Consider the following 18,236-nt stretch of genomic DNA (forward strand, 5'->3'; position numbering starts at 1 on the left):
ACCTCATGAGTAAATAGGAACTTGCTGGACTAATGTACTACAGCCCCTTGACTGGCCCTCCCCCTGCTCCTTTTGGTCCACAGATCAGAGTAAAGGCATCTCCTCCAGCACTGTCCCTGCTACCCAACAGCTATTCTCACAGGGCAACACATTCCCTCCTACCCCCCGGCCGGCAGAGAATTTCAGGTGAGCCCTTTATGTATGTGCTGCTTTAGGGGGCAACTGAGGCATTCAGTTGCTGAATCCAAGTTTTGTTCTTCCCTAGCTTTCTCTGGTTATTTCAGACAAAGCAGTGGAACTTGTAGGGCTTAAGACAAGGCAAGCTGGCTTTTCTTCCTCCTATTTCTTTGCACCTGTCCTGTTGCTATGTTATAGGTTCCATCTCTCTGTGTCCAGATCAGTGTGTGACTGTCAGTTTTCTCATCTTTTTCAAATTCTGTTATTAAGAATTCCTTAATCCCAGAGAAGTCAAGGGGATCTAGGGATAGTACTAGATTGTCCTGTGATACCTAGATTTTGTGGTAAACCCATCCTTTCAATCTTTTACTGCACTATGTGTTCATTCCTAGAAATAGTGGTCTGGCCTCTCCTGTAACCATCGTCCAGCCATCAGCTTCTGCAGGGCAGATGTTGGCCCAGATTTCCCGCCACTCCAACCCACCCCAAGGAGCAGCCCCAACTTGGACCCCTAGCACCCGCCCAGGCTTCTCTGCCCAGGTAAAGTGTCTGTCTGTCCCCTATGTACTAGTTTTTGTTTATTTGTTTGGGCTTTTTTCCATATGTAAAATTATTGTCATCTGTCTTAGAAATCTTCTTCCCAGCCCCTACCTTCCAATTTTTCTTTTTGTTGGGAGTAGCTAAATAATTAAAATAATAGATAATCCCCAAATATCAGAGTTTGTGGTTTTCACATATTCACTTTAAATCAGAATTGCTCATATAGAAGAACATGTTAAACAGGTTTCATTTACATATTTGTTTTGGAATCAATTCTGAGTTTCCATTTTGGTTAGTACTACAAAGTACAGGAGCAAAGGAGAAAACTACTAATTTACACGCAATGATGTCTATGTACCAAAAAAATGTGTTGAAAAACCTTATATAACATATATATGTTAAGCTTAAAGCTACTGCTGTTTCATATATTCATGTATGCTTATATAGCACAGTAATTTTTTAAGTTTATTGTTTTGAGAGAGCACATGCATGCCAGTGGGGGAGGGGCAGAGAGAGAGAGAGAGAGGATCCCAAGCAGGCTCCACACTGTCAGCGGAGAGCCTGACATGGGTCTCAAACTCATGAACTGCAAGATCGTGACCTGAGCTGAAATCAGAGTTGGATGCTTAACCAACTGAGCCACCCAGGCACCCCAACACAGTAATATTTTAAATAAAAAATCCCCAACCAAAAAGCATACTACAAAATTATTGTATGAAGTATGATCTCAAATGCATAAAAAAGTGTGTAAGAAAATAACTGGAAAAAATTCTCACAACTCTGAATGTATAGTTTATTAGTCCCATAGTTCTTTGTGGTTTTTGTTGTTGTTGTTGTTGTTGTTGTTGTTTTGTACTTTGTCATAGGAGATTGGCATTAATTGGAAGAAATATAGAGTGACTCTTAAATACAGAGAACAAACTGAAGGTTCTGGAGGGGCTGTGGGTGGGGGGATGGCCTAAATGGGTAAGGGGCATTAAGGAAGACAATTGTTGGGATGGGCACTGGGTGTTGTACCTAGGGGATGAATCACTGGAATATACTCCTGAAAACATTATTGAACTCTCTGCTAACTAACTTGAGTGTAAATTATAGATACATACATAAGAAGAAGTATAGAGTAAAAAATAAATGATGAGCTTGGCTCAGAAGAAATCCAGTGGTTGACAGAGGGTTGATTCATAGGAATGGCATGTACAATAATGTTTCTCTCTTTCAGCAGGTGGCTACTCAGGCTACAGCCAAGACTCGTTCTTCCCAGTTTGGTGTGGGCAGCTTTCAGACTCCGTCCTCCTTCAGCCCCATGTCCCTCCCTGGTGCTTCAACTGCGTCACCTGGTGCTGCTGCCTACCCTAGTCTCACCAATCGTGGATCCAACTTTGGTGAGTTCAGATTAGAAAGGAGGGCGGGGGTGCCTGGGCGGCTCAGTCGGTTAAGCATCTGACTCTTGATTTCCGCTCAGATCATGATCTCACGGTTGTGAGATGATGCCGCGTGGGGCTCTGTGCTGGGCACAGAGCCTGCTTGGGATTCTCTCTCTCTCCCTCTCTCTCTGCCTCCCCCACTTGCACACTCTCCCTGTCTCTCTCTCTCTCAAAACAACAGTAACAACAATAATAACAAAGAAAGGAGGGTAATAGGAAAATCATACTACTAAAGAGAAAGAATTTGGTGGTTCAAAGTTTCTTGTGTCCTGGATGCACTGACCTCATTATGGGGAAATCAGGTGACGGTCCATTTGGAATTTAAAACATACCCCCATGAAAAAGACTTTATCGTGTATTAAAAAGTTCGTAAGTTATTATACATTAAATAATATGCAGATTTAATCTAAATGATCAAAAGACTCTTGGGAAAGGCTACCCAGAGAAGAAAAATTAATCTGGGGCTGGGTTTAAAATAAAAGAGGCATTGATAGTTTCTCCTCTCCAGTGGAATTAGTAGCTTAAAGTTGTTTGTCCTTCCTTGCTGTATTTCTAGCTCCTGAGACTGGACAGACTACAGGACAATTCCAGACACGGACAGCAGAGGGTGTAAGTGTCTGGCCACAGTGGCAGGGCCAGCAGCCTCATCATCGCTCGAGTTCTAGCGAGCAACATGTTCAACAGCCATCAGCACAGCAACCTGGCCAGCCTGAGGTCTTCCAGGTGAGAGGGTGAAAAGACTTCAGAAAGTTAGAAACTGGAAGAGAAACAGAGAACAGAGACAGAGAAGGAAGCATGGATTGAGGTGTTTGGGAGTACCTAGGAGAAAACAGAGTGGGGACGTGTAGAGGTAAATGTCATTAACTGGAACTTACTGTGTGATGCACATCGTTAGTTATGCGAAGATGTTTAAGGAAGTCATTTTAGCCATTCCAGGAGAGCCACATCCCCACTGCACAGTAGCTTGAGTGTAAACATACTGATTATAGCTCTAAAGACCCATTTACCTAAGTCATGAGGGGACTGCAAGAGCAATTGGAGTAATCTTGGGACAAAGGAAGAGGTGTTTAAGACAGAGGTTGAAAGAGGCAAAGCAGGTTTTGGTGGAAAACAAATAGGATCAGAGATACTCCATATATGTGCATAGGGGGTTATGTCAAATGTGGCAAGCAGATTTTTCTCCTTTTGAAAATATGGGAGGACTAGAAAAGAAGGAAAATGTGGAACTGTAGGAAGAAGCCAGAGAAGGGACTAGGAAACAAAGTTGTCATAAAGGAGTCTGAGAGTTGCTGGGAGTAGGGAAGGCTCAGGACGTTCAACCCCACAGACACTGTGGGGCCAGGGGCGTTGCTTTAGGAGAATGTTGGGAAGAAGCTCAGTACATGTAAGGGATTATTAAGGTGTGTGACCCAGACTTGTTTTTTTCTCTTATTAGGAGATGCTGTCCATGCTGGGAGACCAGAGCAACAGCTACAACAACGAAGAATTTCCTGACCTAACTATGTTTCCCTCCTTTTCAGAATAGAACTATTGGGGTGAGGATAAGGGGTGGGGGAGGAAAGTCACTGTTTTTAAAAAGCAAATCTTTCTGTAAAGAGAATAAAAGTCCCTCTCCCTTCCCTTCCCTCACCCCTAATGTGTGCCCCTTCCCCTTCTGGCCTTTCCTTGCCTTCCTGCCTCTGAGAAGAAATGGGGTGAATCGTGAAGGCTTTGGGGATCTTTGAAAAACTGAGGCTGGGTGAAGTTAAGAATGCCTTTCCTTACACCTCCTGACCAGAGATTTATGCAGAAATGATTTGTGCTAGGGTCAATAGGCAGGTTAGAGAACCTGACATCCATTCATCCACTATTTGCCTTGGATACTGTGGCTTGTTTTTGGAAAGAAATTCTGAATAAGGTTAGGGGGAGGAGAAATGTCCTCATATCTGAGGACCATGAAACATGGTAGGTTACATATTACCTGTATGGCTTTAGAAAGTGAGCATAGGCTCTTTCTGCCGCCTGGTGAGTGAGGAAGTGAGAGAGGGAGAAGGAAAGAGTGTGTGTGTGTGTGTGTGTGTGTGTGTGTGTGTGTGTGGGCATGCGTGCGCACGCACGCGTATGCATGTGCGCACACGTGTGTACGCGGTACGTGTGTGCACATGTGTGTTTCTGTGTCTGTTTCTCCCTATTAGGGAGTTATGCAAAATTTGTCTCAGATTTTATCTTTGTTTTTCCATGTACTTTTCAAAGAGTCCTAAGGAGTTAATCTTCTAGGTATTTTCCACTTAGTATTGCAGCCAAAGAGTATTTAAATAAATGTCTTTGCTGCACTTACATCTATGCCCAGCCAATATGCAACTGTAAGCAGATATATAAAGTCTTTTGATGTGGTTGGTCTCTCATTGAACACATTTAGTAGTAAAGCTGGGTCATTCCCGCTTTTGGTGCTCTCACCTTATAGAGTAGATCTGGAAACATTACAGATGTTTAGGGTGGGAAGATAACCCCCTTTTAAAAGCCCCATACTTGGCCATACTTGCTGCATTTTTCTGTCAGAATCACATATGATGTGTGTTCTGTAGAGGTTATTTCTGCATGGAAACTCAACTTCTTGGATTAGCAGTCCCAGGGAAATCTTCACTGCTGGAGTTTAAACCAAATACCATGTCTTGCAAAGTAAGCCTCCTTCATCCCATTCCCAGTTCAGTCTGACTAGAAACTGAGACTTGGGTCTGTTTTGGACCTATAGTTCTTCCTCTTTGCTCCCTCCAATCTTAAGATTGGATTTTGCTATGATACACGAGTATGAATCCATGTGATAGATGGGGCCTGGACTCCCATTCTAACAGGGTCACAGAGTTAACTATAGCCATATAAATGCAGATACAGGTTACTACTCTCTCTGTACCTTCCTCAGGTAATAGTCATGTGTATCAGCCACTTTTTTTTTTTTTATTGGCTCAGGCCAGTATCTTAAGTGCAAGACTGAATTAATAAGGAGAAGACATATTAAACGTAGCCATAGGAGACTGAGGGGCATAGATGGCCTTAGAGAGGCTGAGAGAACATCATTACTGGGTTTCTCTCCCTTTTGTCTCCAGTCTGGTGCCAGGTAGTGGAGTTGAAAAGGAGACAGTTTATTTTTTTATTCTATGTGCACACATACCGTATACATATATATTTATATCACAGTTTAACAAGCCAAAAAGTTGAGTTTCCAATGGAATCCTTGTTTTTAATAATTGTTTTTAAATGTGATCAGGACTATAATATTGTACAGTTATTATAGGGCTTTTGGGGAAGGAGAGGGGAGGGAGAAGATGCTCTGGGGGTTTTGTTTCTGCTTTTCCTTCAGGGTTTTATTTTTGATTGTTTTTTTTTTTTCTTGTTGGCCATTTCTGTACTGCTGGCATCTGTGCTGAGCTTTACAGTGGCAAAAATAATGACATGTAGCAAAGATTTTAAAACAAAATATTTTTTCCTTTTGTAAACGTTCTTGTGTTGTGTGATCTTGATTGCGGCTTTATTATTCTTTTCCAGCTTGTGAACAACAAATACCCACCCACAACTAGTTGAATCCATAGCTTGAGCTCCAAATATGCAAACATAAATCACAGTGTATCTATAATTTCAGGATTCAGAAATCATAAGGCCTCTGATCACTCAACACTCCTTAGTTGTCCTCCTGATCCTGACTCACTGAGTAAAATCATCAGGGACATCTGACCATGAGATGGGGGTTGGGAAATTGCCCATGTCCTTCAGAGCAGACAAAGATGAGACTTGAGACCGGTATGGCACATCAGATTCCTTCCCCAAGTATCTCTTGCTCTCCTGGAATAAAAGGAATTAGGGATGGGGAAATTTAAACTATGCAGGTCTGGACTTGGTTTCCCTCTAGGATCATGTGGTTCATTACCAAATCTTAAAACTTACAGGCATAAACCTGTGTTCTTGAGGGTCTATATGCAATCCAGCTAGAAACTGAATCTATCCTATGTATTTTCTGTTCCAAGAACCATCTTTTCCTCTTCCTCCGCCTCTGTTTATGGAAGAAAATGGAATTTGGGGATGTGGCTTAGGGACTGAACTAGATTCTTATGATCTGTCACATGCCTGGATGTTGGGGGAATCATTTGGAGAAGCTCATATGACTGGTCCTGGATTGGGGATTTTTATAATTGAAACATAATGTTCAGGCATCCTACCATCTGAAAGTTTTAGCAACAAAGAAGTCACATGTGAGTTTGTCAGTGCTATGCACTGATTCAAGTGCTGTCATTAATGACGAGGAGGGCTGGTTTGGGTTACTTTCAGAACCAGCTTCATCTGGGTGTTCTGGGCATATCCTTCCTCAGGAAAACCGTATTAGGCTGGAAGAGGTATTGACAACTTTTAGCCAACAAACTTATAACATACAAATGATTTTTGAGCCTGTGGTTTCCATTACACTCTTTTCTAGTCTCATGTTTATTCCCTCATTCTTGCTGGATGTCTGACCCTCAGGTCAGACAGAAATTTGAAAACTGAGGTTTCGAAGTTGGAGAGATAACAGGAAAAGGGCAGGAAAAGATGTAGTCCCTAATACCATAAATACTATGTAATAAAGAAAGATGGAGAAGATCAGGGCTGTGTCCTATTAACCATCAAAGTGAAGGTAAGCCCCAGCTTGAATAAATGTGTATGGAAGTCTTTTTGCCCTCAAAGATAGTCATGAGAAACTACCCAGCAACTTTCCACTTTGGTGCACACACTTGACATGCACACAAAAACACTGCAAATCCACCGCTTCCTTCCCTCTCCGACCCTGCTTCTCTCAGCATTTCTTTCCCCGCCTCCCTCCCCTATTCAAATTTTCCAGCCAACAGCTGGAACTGACTTCCGCAATCCTAATGGAATAAATCCAGCACCCCTAGTCATCCGCCCACATTATCCACACTTCCCCGTCGAAAGGAGCCCGGAGCACAGAACCCCATCAGCAGGTAAAATTTTCTACTTCTCATTCCTTCCTTTGCCCATTTTAGGGGTATTAGGGATGTAGTGACTTGGAGATCGTGGTGAAATTTGTAGTTGTGTGGGTGAAAACAACAATATGCCCTTCAGTCATTTCCTGGCCAAATAAAATTTGCTGGAAATTTTTAGGATTCCTTCTGTGCTTTATATGTATGTATACATGGTTGTTAGTGAAACCCTAGGATATAGGGAATCCTTCACCTATCCCTCAAGGAGTGGCCTCTCCCTTTAGGGTTTGCGGTTTTAGCCAAAGGTACCAAAAGAGTTAACTTAGCAGGGAGGAGGAATGGTGCCCAGAGGCACTTTTCTGCTTCATTTCAAAGCCCTTAACACTGCAGATATTAAATATCTTAGAGTGTTTTGCCAGTCTGCAAAGATTGCACAAAAATTAGACTGTAAATTCAAAAATTTACTTCAGACTGTAAATTCTTAAAATGGAGAACATGGAATTAAGCAAGCTGCTGCAAGAAATGAGTGAAGCTGGAGTAAACTTCTGAAAAGCTGTGAATTTAATGATCATAGAACACTGCTTTTGGGTCTTACATTTTTCTGACAAACTTTGGTTGTGAAGCTTTTTGTCCTGTGAGGCAGTCAGAGAGGTTTTTTGCTGTCAGGAAGAAGAAAGAAAACCTCCTTCCCATAGCATCTGGTTGAGATTAGGACAGTTTCCTGCCTGAGGAGGGAGCAGGAAGAGAAAGGAGGAAGAAATACATAACCAAGGAGATAGTAAACATCTCAAAAAGAATAGGAAATACTTCCTTGTCCTCTCCTGGCAAGATCTGAAAAAGTATCAGAATTTAGGCAAGGGAGTGAATAATGCCTTGAAGAAATAAATAGGCAGCAAGATTTAGCTGGAAATTTCTCCTTTGTGTATTCTCCAACCCCCCTCCAACCTCGTCTGTCTCCAAGTCTGCTGGGGACATTAGAGGAGGCAGGTGCTTAGTCCATTCTGATTGTCCATTTTCTACCCCAGTGCTGGGTGTGTGTGTGTGTGTGTGTGTGTGTGTGTGTGTGTGTGTGTGTGTTTTGAATCTCCCTAGGTCAAAATGTTTGGAGTCAGATGTATCAGCACTCAGTCCAAATCCAGTGTGTGTGTGTGTGTGTGTGTGTGTGTGTGTGTGTGTGTGTGTGTGTTTTGAATCTCCCTAGGTCAAAATGTTTGGAGTCAGATGTATCAGCACTCAGTCCAAACCCAGACCCTTCCTATCGTTTTATCATGCACAGGTCACTCTCAGTTCTTTGTATCCCTTCCTTATAAATTCTTTTCTTTTGTCTCATGGTCCCAAGGAAGAGGTTCTTCTCTTTGGTTCAGGAATTTCCCAGAATTGTGTGTGCATGCATTTTTCGGATGAGTGGGACTGTGATGGACTGTGAAATTTTATTAGCTTCTCAAAGAAGTCTGTGACTCCCAAAGGTTAAGAACCAGCTGTCTGGGAATATGGCTCCAGCTGTTTCCTCATCCCAAGCCAGGCTGTGAACCCCTTGGCACACAGAAGAACTTCCCCTAATTATCCCCTTTCCCAGGATGTGGGGACTCCAGATTCTACTGCTGCTGCCCACAGCGACCTTTGCTCTATATCCTGAGGCGATACTGGACACACAATGGGAGCTATGGAAGAAGACCTATGGGAAGCAGTATAACAACAAGGTGCCTGGGGACCTGGAGGGAAGTGTGGTCAGGGAGCCGGCACTCGGCACTCGAGATGTCTATTCCTAATTTCCAGACTCCCTTCTTCAGTCTAAAAACCTTAACCACTCCAACCAGCCAAACCCACCCCTGTTCTTGAACTCTTTAACACAGTTTCATTCCTCCTCTTCCACTCACCCTCCCTCAAGTTCTAGCCTTCCTTTTCTTCCTATTTCTCTTTGGGGAAGACTTCTCAGATTAATGCTATTAATCCATAAGCAGTTTTTCTACACATCTCTCCAGAGCTTTTGCATTCTATTATTTGCATTTGTTTACATTTTTTTTGCATGCTCTTAATAATCCCATGGTCAGTTCCCCAACTAGACTGTAAACTGTATGATTGTAAATTTCATCTTTTTTCCTAAAAACCTCCACAGTATTTTTTATGTAACTTTGTAGGACATAGTCCATGCCAGTACTGACTATGTTCTGTTTAGGTGGATGAAATCTCCCGGCGTTTAATATGGGAAAAAAATTTGAAGCATATTTCCATCCATAATCTTGAGGCCTCTCTTGGTGTCCACACATATGAACTGGCCATGAACCACTTGGGGGACATGGTGAGTTGAATCTCAGCTCCTGGCCTACCTGCCCTGTTTGCCTTAGTTTCCTGCTTATGGCTGGCCTTTTTGTTCTTTGTCCCAGACCAGTGAAGAGGTGGTTCAGAAGATGACTGGACTCAAAGTACCCCCCTCTCGTTCCCGCAGCAATGACACCCTCTATATCCCAGACTGGGAGAGCAGAGCCCCAGACTCCATTGATTATCGAAAGAAAGGATATGTTACTCCTGTCAAAAACCAGGTACCCTCCTTTCTCCTATGTAGGTATTTAAGCTGGCATGACCTATTTCTGTGTCTTTGTTCTTAACTAGGAGGGAACTGGGAGGATGGTAAGGAATTAAGGGATGTGTCCCACTGCTCAGAGAATATAGCCTATTCTATTTAAGTCATCACCTATTTTTGTACATGTATATTGTTTCTGTTTTTTCTTTTTTATAAGTCACATTGCTGTAAACACCCTTGTGCATATGTTTATGAAAATGTGCAAATATTAATACAAAATAAAGCCTAAAATTGTAATTGCTAGGTTACAGAGAATCCTTTCCAAAAAATTTTTTACAATATTAACATTCTTACCAGCAAGAGAATGCCAGTTTTCCCACAACCCCAATGCTCATTTTATCAGCCAGATGAAGAATTGATTTAACACTCATTCAACAAACACACCTTTTTCAGAACCGACCAAGTATAGTGCTAGCCAGTGGAGATTCAAGATAACCAAGACATACCCTATGTCCTCCAGAAATCCTCATTCTTCAAAAATAGAACAGGAAAGAAAGAAAAATCTACAATCTAGCTGTACAAATACTAATAGTTATGGCATTTTTTGAGACGTTGTATGTCAGAAACTTATAAATCCTTTACATGAATTAACTTTTTAAATCTCCATAATCCATAATTAAGTACATTATTATCCACATTTTACAGATAAGGAACTAAGGCACAGAGAGGCTTAGTAACTTACCCAAGGTCACATATCTTGTGGGTTGCAAAGTCAGTGCCCTGCTCCTCTACAGCTAATGGTGACAATGTAGCAATAGTTATCAGTGGAAACAATAGCAATAGAGCCATGCAGCAAATATTAAATGAAGGGAAATAGGAAGCCTTCACAGAAAAGGGGACACACGTGTGTTGGAATTTGTAACACATATGGGGCTCCAGCAGACAGTGTAGAGGGAAGAAACAAAAAGTGTGAACAGCAGTGACTGACAATTTCTGTTATGCTCCTCAGGGTCAGTGTGGTTCCTGTTGGGCTTTTAGCTCTGTGGGTGCCCTGGAGGGCCAGCTCAAGAAGAAAACTGGCAAACTCTTAAATCTGAGTCCCCAGAACCTTGTGGATTGTGTTTCTGAGAATGATGGCTGCGGAGGGGGCTACATGACCAATGCCTTCCAGTATGTGCAGAAAAACAGGGGCATTGACTCTGAAGATGCCTACCCATATGTGGGACAGGTGAGACTGCCCGGTAATGGCTCCTCCTTCCCCAGCACAGTATTTTATGCTGGAGATAATCCCATAAGTCTTGGTTTCTGTTCCCCTATCCTGCCTTCCCGATGGGATAATTACTTATAGAAGGCCAAGGAGAGTCCCATAGCTTTGGAGATTTGGGGGCCTTAGGCCCCACAGCCCTACCCACCTCTTTGCCCTAGAGAAGACAGAGCACAGGTGACCCCACGGACTTCTGGGGGGTCCTCTGCAACCTGTTACTCAGCTCCTCTGCTCCCGTCACCGATTCCCCAAACCCACACATGCTAATTTACCAAATCGCATGTCTTTATTTTGCACGATCTCAGTGTGGGTTTGGGGAATGTTTATGCAAATTATGTAAGTTAACTACATATGTACAAAATGAGAGAAAAAATAAGTTGCTTCATGTTTGTTGCAACTTCAGGGTTCAACTCACTTCCTCCTTTAGGAATAGGAAGGTCTGCTGACCTTTCTTATCTAAAAAGAAGAGAATCTAAGGGCTTTTATGTACATAGGGTTGATAGATAATATAACATAGGGCCTTTGCAACAGGAGCCTTTGAAGCAGGGATAGCAAGTTTGAGTAATCAGGATGGCTACTATGTACTAAACCATGTGCTTAGTTCATTTTCTCATTTAATCTTTGTAACAGACATGTAAGGTAGACTTATCCTCACTTTATAGGTGAGGAAATTGACACTAAAGGAGATAAAACAGATGATCAAATTCATAGCACTAGTCATGTAGCAGCGCCAAGGTTGATCTACCATATCTGTTCATCTGCAAACATGCTCAGCATATCTTCTGTGCAAATGTGCAAAAATGTCTTTAGTAGAATATAATACCTTGGGGCACCTGGGTGCCTCAGTCAGTTAAGCGTCTGACTCCGGCTCAGGTCATGATCACACAATTCGTGGGTTCAAGCCCCGCGTCAGGCTCTGTGCTGACAGCTCGGAGCCTGGAGCCTGCTTCCGATTCTGTGTCTCCCCCTCTCTGCCTCTCCCCTCTTTGTGCTCTCTCTCTCTCAAAAATAAATAAATAAACATTAAAACAACAACAACTTTATAATACCTTGGGACAGAATTGTCTGAGTCTTGGGATACATGCGTCTTCAACTTGACTAAGTCATGACAAATTGTTTACCAAGGTATTTTGAAACATTGATATTCCCACCTGAAGTATGTAAGAATTCCCTTGGAGTCCCATCTTCATCAGTATGTTTATCTAGCCATCTGCCTTTCTTCTTTAGTGAATTGACTGTTTATATTTTTGGCACATTTTTATTAGGTTATTTTGCTCTTTCTCACTGATTTTTAGGAATTTTTTTAAAGTTTACTTATTTATTCTTTTGAGAGAGACAGAGACAGTGTGAGCAGGGGAGGGACAGAGGGAGGGAAGAGAGAGAACCCCAAGCAGGCTCTGTGCTGCCAGCTGCAGAGCCCAATGGTTGGTTCAAATACATGAACTGTGAGATCATGACCTGAGCCAAAACCAAGAGTCAGACACTTAACTGACTGAGCCAGCCATGTGTCCTGATTTTTAGGAATTTTAAAAAGAAATCTAGATACTAATACTGTGTGTGTTGTAGGTGAACATTTGTCTCTTTATTCTCTTTATATCTTTCAACTTTGAAAAGTTCTTCATTTCAGTCTAGTAAAATGATTGTTTTCCTCTGCAATTTGTGCCTTTAAAAAATCCAGTAGCAGTGAATTTTATTCATTAGTGTTTAGTCATCTGAAATGATGTCTGTTGCAATAAAATGCTCATTAATGTGAATGACTGAACAAATCCATTTCACTGGATACTCAACAAGTATGGTCACTTCAACACATCTTCATGACATTGGCCATATCAAAACAGTACATTAATCTGTACATTTCAGCCCATTACTATTCCATGCTGTGGTTTCTTAGTTGTCAGGTATATAAGACAGAGAAATTAGAGGTTGTACCTGAAAAAAAAAAATTCTTTCATCCGTATACAATTTTTAGAACTCCTGGATCCCAAGTCCATGTTTGTACTTGGGCTGCTACTTACTATAAGGTGCTAACTTGAGGACACCGTACTAAATCTGCCCTAGCAGATTGGCTTTTAAATTCTGAATACTTCGGACCAATTAGTGAGATAACCCGAACATGGCAAAATACTCTTTTTTAAATTCTCAAATACTCTTTTGACACAGTTTTGTTGTCACTTGATATCGAAAAGTTAAATCCCAAGAGTATACACAAAACAAAAACAAAAACACCCCAAACCAGGCTTATGTTTACAATTTTTTCCATGTTGATTAACCCAGGCAGCCAACTTAAAGGATTGTATAACTATATTAAAGAAAAAGAAATTAAATACTATCAGAACTAATAGTCGATCATTATCCATTGATACCTTATTTGGTACTATATTAACGAGTTTTTTGAGAGGCAGTTTAATAGCTCAGAGAGTTGAAATAATTTGAATGAATGAAAATCATATAATAAACCTTCTTTTGGAATAGAAAGAACATCTGACTTCTTGGTGCACCTGGATGGCTCAGTTAGTTAAGTATCTGACTCTTGGTTTTGGCTCAGGTCATGATCTCAATGTTTGTGAGTTCAGGCCCCACATTGGGCTCAGCGCTAACAGTGTAGAGCCTACTTGGGATTCTCTCTGTCTCTGTCTCTCTCGTTCTGCCCCTCCCCTGCTCATTCTCTTGTCATTCCCAAATAAACTTAAAAAATTTTTTAAAGAAAGAGCATCTGACTTCTAATTTCTGCTAGCCTGCCCCCTCAAATGATCTCTTTAGTATTTGAGGGCAACGTGGAATGATTTTGGTCTCATAATCAATTAAAATGAAGAATTTGCCATATAAGACACATATTCTATTTTTAATATTCTGAATCTTGGGGGTTTGGATTATATGGCAGAGAACAAGGGAATCCTGAGAAATTAAGAAAGGAGACTACTGTGGTCTTAGAATATCATATCACATCCTGCCATTATTGTTAATAATTTGATAATATGTTCTTATAGATTCAGTTTTAGGGTTTTGAAAGGGTAGTCTGAGGAAAATGAATTGCCAAAAAGAATATACCATGTTGACATGGGTTGCCATTAGGTTTTGTAACTGTGGCTTGCCAGTGAAACATATCATTGTTAACTAGACCTCCAAAGCACAGTGTTAGAAATTCACAGGCAAAATTGCCAAGTTCCTCAATATGTTTTAGTGTCATGTTTTGTGGTTTTACCAAAGTCTCTCGTGAGAGCACCAGCCAAAACTCTGCCTCACACTAGCCCCCCCAGTATATGTGTATAAGGCCCAGGTCTTCCTCCCAGCTGGGTCTTGGCCTTGGCCTCCTCCCCACACAGCAGCTGGTCCCTCCCTGCCCTCTGAGGCTCACACATACTACATGGCCAGAAGATGATTTGTGCCTTTAAAAACAACTTATTTCAGATCTCTCTCTCTACCCTGAGGGAATAAAAATGTTCTCTCTTACGTTTTACAGTGTTTCCTTTCACATTTATGCTTTAAAAAACCTAGAGCTGATTTTTGTGGATGTGCAAGGTATCCACTTTTCATATTCTTTTTTACAGTTGTCTAAAATGGTGAGGAGGGGCGCCTGGGTGGCTCAGTCAGTTGAGCTTCTGACTTCAGCTCAGGTCATGATCTCACGGTCTGTGAGTTCGAGCCCTGCATCAGGCTCTGTGCTGACAGCTCAGAGCCTGGAGCCTGCTTCGGATTCTGTGTCTCCCTCTCTCTCTCTGCACCTCCCCCACTCACGCTCTGTCTCTCAAAAATAAATAAATGTTAAAAAATAAAATAAAATGGTAAGGAGAGGACAGACCCTCTCTAAAGACTCTAAGTTGGCCATCCCAGTCAGTTCACCAACATCAAAGCATTGGTGGAGATTCTCACTTACCAGTTTCTGGCCTGTTGCTTTGTCCTAGTCCTATTTTAACCTTGTTTTTTCCAGGATGAAAGTTGTATGTACAACCCAACAGGCAAGGCAGCTAAGTGCAGAGGGTATAGAGAGATCCCTGAGGGGAACGAGAAAGCCCTGAAGAGGGCAGTGGCCCGAGTGGGACCCATCTCTGTGGCCATTGATGCAAGCCTGACCTCCTTCCAGTTTTACAGCAAAGGTAAGGAGCTGTTCCCTCAGAGCACAATGACCCACCTCATGTGATGCAGGCTCGGCAGCTTCTCGAAGGCCACCGAGCATTTGGAGTACTTAGTTTCCATATTTAGACTGAGTCTCCTGGAGGGAAACACAGCTGCCACCGTGCATCTCTGTCGTCAGTCCTCCTGGCTGGGCAGGATTTTGCAGAGGGTCTCCTAGAGCGGGAGACCCCACGGGGGGATCCTTGGCCTGCAGAAAGCTTCACCTTGACAGTTTGTTTCCTAGGTGTGTACTACGATGAAAACTGTAATAGCGATAATCTGAACCATGCAGTTTTGGCAGTGGGATATGGGATCCAGAAAGGAAACAAGCACTGGATAATTAAAAACAGGTAATGATGGGGACACTAAGTTTGTCACTGAATCACTCTGTTAATGCTCAACCTCGACTCCAACTTCCCAGCATTCCTTGCTCTCACTCGAGAAAGTTGTCTCAGACTTTTTAGTTCTCCCTTCCCAGTTAGAGGCTATTAATTCTAACATTTAACGGCCAGACGGTAATACAGTGTGTGTCGGGCAGGTGCTCCACATGCGGGATGCTTAGTCATACACAAGTGAACAGGACGTCTGCCTTTGGTGATCTCACGGCCCCCTCAGACAGGCAGACCTAACTAACCAGAACATCCAGGAGCACAGGAAACCAGAAGGAGGTCTGGAATTATGTAGTTTTTTCTTTCTTTTTTCTATAATGTGACCAATTTCTTAGGGAGCTTTCCATCATCAGCATGTTTGAAAGCAGTAGGGAACCAAGTAGAGGTTTAATATCCTCCTGTGCAACTTTGTGCCCTTCCATATACACTTAGGATAACACATATAAAAAGTGGCCCAACATTTTGAAGCATGTGAAGAGAAAGACTTTTCAGAAAGTAGGTATGAGAACAACAACAGCAACATTTAATGTTTCCTTCCCTATTGTTGGGAAGAAATAAAACTACAGGGTATTTCAGCTCCCCTTTTCTCTTCAGCCCCTTGTGACTTTGGGGGGGAAACTTACGAGAATTATACATTTCCTTTCCTCACTGGCCAATACTAGCCTGGCAGCAGCACTAACTAAACTTGCTGTCCTTGGTGCCCTCCAGGGAGCAGGAGTCCTAGAGTCTGGGGAGTTCACAGCTCTCAGCTATCAGCACAGAGCCTGACATGGGGCTTGAACCCATGAACTGTGAGATCGTGACCTGAGCTGAAGTCAGACGCTTAACTGACTGAGCCATCCTGTGGCTCCTGGGCCTACTTTAAATGCCACCTCTTTCATTAGGTCTTCATCCCTTGATCACAAGCGATCTCTCATACCTTTGAGGCCTATAGCATTATGTCTTCTCTCTATTCCTTTACTTTAAACTCTTCAAAGGTAAAAACTTTTATTTATTTTTTATACTACCAGTACCTAGCTCAATAGTCAGTTAAGTGTTTTAACGAATAAATACACTGAGGGTACTAAATATTTTCCTTCATTGATCCCACAGCTGGGGAGAAAACTGGGGAAACAAAGGCTATATCCTCATGGCTCGGAATAAGAACAACGCTTGTGGCATTGCCAACCTGGCCAGTTTCCCCAAGATGTGACTTCAGCCAGCCAACCTCATCCTGCTTTTCCATTCCTTCTACGATGGTGCAACATACTGATGTACTTTGGAAGGGAGTTGGTGTGCCTGTCTTGAGGCAGATGTAGCAATATAGAAATTGTCCAATCAGTTTCCCGGTTTGTTTGTGCTTTGAGTGACACTCCTACTACTTTCCCTCCCTCCACCCAAGGCCTTTATTTTTCATTGTGGCCACAGTAGCAATTTTCCTAACAAGTGTACCTTCCTCAGCTAAGAGATATGACCACAGCCTGCTCTGACTGTTGTCGTCGGGCTGATGCTGTGCAAATAGTCTGAGGCTAGAGATCTTTAGATAGATTCTTATTCACAGGGACTAGTTTGCTTTAACCATCTAGAGGACTAAGGTGACCTGACGTCTCAGTCTCCAAATTCACTTCTTCTGTATCCAGAAGGTAGAAATTTCTATGTTTTCCACCCCAATTCAAAAATATATTCATAAATCTTTGGTACAAGTTTATGTGATATTAGAAATATGCCTTCTTTGCATTTTTAAAGTAAACCAAGTATTTATCTGTCTCTAATTTAATAAATACCTATTTAGTAAATATTCATTTTGTGGCAGATACTGTGCTAGGTGCTGGAGACAAAAAGGTGACCAAAAAAAACCCCCAAAACTCACATATTCCTTATATTTGGTGTGCTCCCGGTTTGCTTGGAGTGACTGTCACATAAACAGTTCATCCTAATTCACTCATTTGTTCATTTCTTCAGCCAACATTTATGAAGTGCTTACTGTCTACTAAGGACTTTGTAAATTTTGGGAATTCCATGGATATAAGGAGACTTCAGTATATAATTCTATCTGTGAGGGAGCCAGGTTAATGACACATGAACCTGAGTCTTGAAAAATACCTTAAGGCTCTTTCTGAAGTTCTACAACTTAAACGTTTGCTGTCATCAAAAGAGGAAACTCTTATAATGGTTTCCAAGCAGTATTAACTCTAAAAGACTATGGCTGGCTAATAATAAATCAGCACAACACGTTTTGCCATTTTTCACATTTTCAAAATGTTTATTGAGTACCTAATATCACCACTAGAGTTTGCATTTATTCAATACTTACCATGCATCAGGCACTATTTTATTTCATTCTATACAAAAATTATTTATTTTTGTGTGTAAATATTTATTACCCTGTTGTAAACAGGACATTTATAAAAAAGTATTTATTTATTTTGAGGAGAGAGCGAGTGTGAGGAGGGGAGGGGCAGAGAGAGAGAGAGAGAGAGAGAGAGAGAGAGAGAATCCCAAGCAGGCTCCATGCTGTCAGTACAGAGTTCCATGTGGGGCTTGAACTCACGAGCCATGAGATCATGACCTGAGCCAAAATCGAGAGTCGGACGCTTAACACATTGAGCCACCACAGCACCCCATAAGCAGTGTATTAAACGGTAGGAGGATGAGGGGCGCCTGGGTGGCTCAGTCGGTTAAGCATCTGACTTCGGCTCAGGTCACGATCTCATGGTCTGTGAGTTTGAGCCCCGCGTCGGGCTCTGTGCTGACACCTCAGAGCCTGGAGCCCGTTTCGGATTCTGTGTCTCCCTCTCTCTCTGCCCCTCCCCTGCTCATGCTCTGTCTCAAAAATAAATTAAAACATTAAAAAAAAAAAAAGAAAGAAACGGTAGGAGGATGAAA

General features: G+C 42.1%; 2 protein-coding genes across 6 annotated transcripts in view; both read left to right on the forward strand.

Annotated features, from left to right (window-relative positions):
* Window positions 1-5,614, forward strand: part of ARNT (aryl hydrocarbon receptor nuclear translocator) — a 76,308-nt gene extending 70,694 nt beyond the window's left edge. The window contains exons 18-23 of one of the 4 annotated variants that reach the window (XM_047847820.1): window positions 84-186; window positions 570-717; window positions 1,937-2,099; window positions 2,698-2,864; window positions 3,577-3,676; window positions 3,829-5,614. In XM_047847820.1, coding sequence (XP_047703776.1) covers window positions 84-186; window positions 570-717; window positions 1,937-2,099; window positions 2,698-2,864; window positions 3,577-3,666 — 671 coding nt within the window. In that variant the 3' untranslated portion in view covers window positions 3,667-3,676; window positions 3,829-5,614. Of the gene's footprint in view, window positions 1-83; window positions 187-569; window positions 718-1,936; window positions 2,100-2,697; window positions 2,865-3,576 lie in introns of all 4 variants that reach the window. The other 3 variants (XM_047847819.1, XM_047847821.1, XM_047847822.1) reach the window with 3 other exon arrangements.
* A 138-nt stretch (window positions 5,615-5,752) lies between these two features.
* Window positions 5,753-16,691, forward strand: CTSK (cathepsin K). Of its 2 annotated transcripts, none has more exons than XM_047847824.1 (8): window positions 5,753-7,105; window positions 8,551-8,784; window positions 9,261-9,383; window positions 9,469-9,624; window positions 10,615-10,833; window positions 14,798-14,963; window positions 15,227-15,332; window positions 16,464-16,691. In XM_047847824.1, exons 2-8 carry the CDS (start codon window positions 8,662-8,664, stop codon window positions 16,561-16,563), a joined length of 993 nt encoding a protein of 330 aa, XP_047703780.1. In that variant the 5' UTR covers window positions 5,753-7,105; window positions 8,551-8,661; the 3' UTR covers window positions 16,564-16,691. The 2 variants fall into 2 exon arrangements, with proteins under 2 accessions (XP_047703780.1, XP_047703779.1); XM_047847823.1 differs by having other exon boundaries at window positions 8,661-8,784.
* The last annotated feature ends 1,545 nt before the right edge of the window (window positions 16,692-18,236 follow it).

Source organism: Prionailurus viverrinus, unplaced genomic scaffold (genome assembly GCF_022837055.1).
Source record: "Prionailurus viverrinus isolate Anna unplaced genomic scaffold, UM_Priviv_1.0 scaffold_50, whole genome shotgun sequence".
NCBI classification, from domain to species: domain Eukaryota; kingdom Metazoa; phylum Chordata; class Mammalia; order Carnivora; family Felidae; genus Prionailurus; species Prionailurus viverrinus.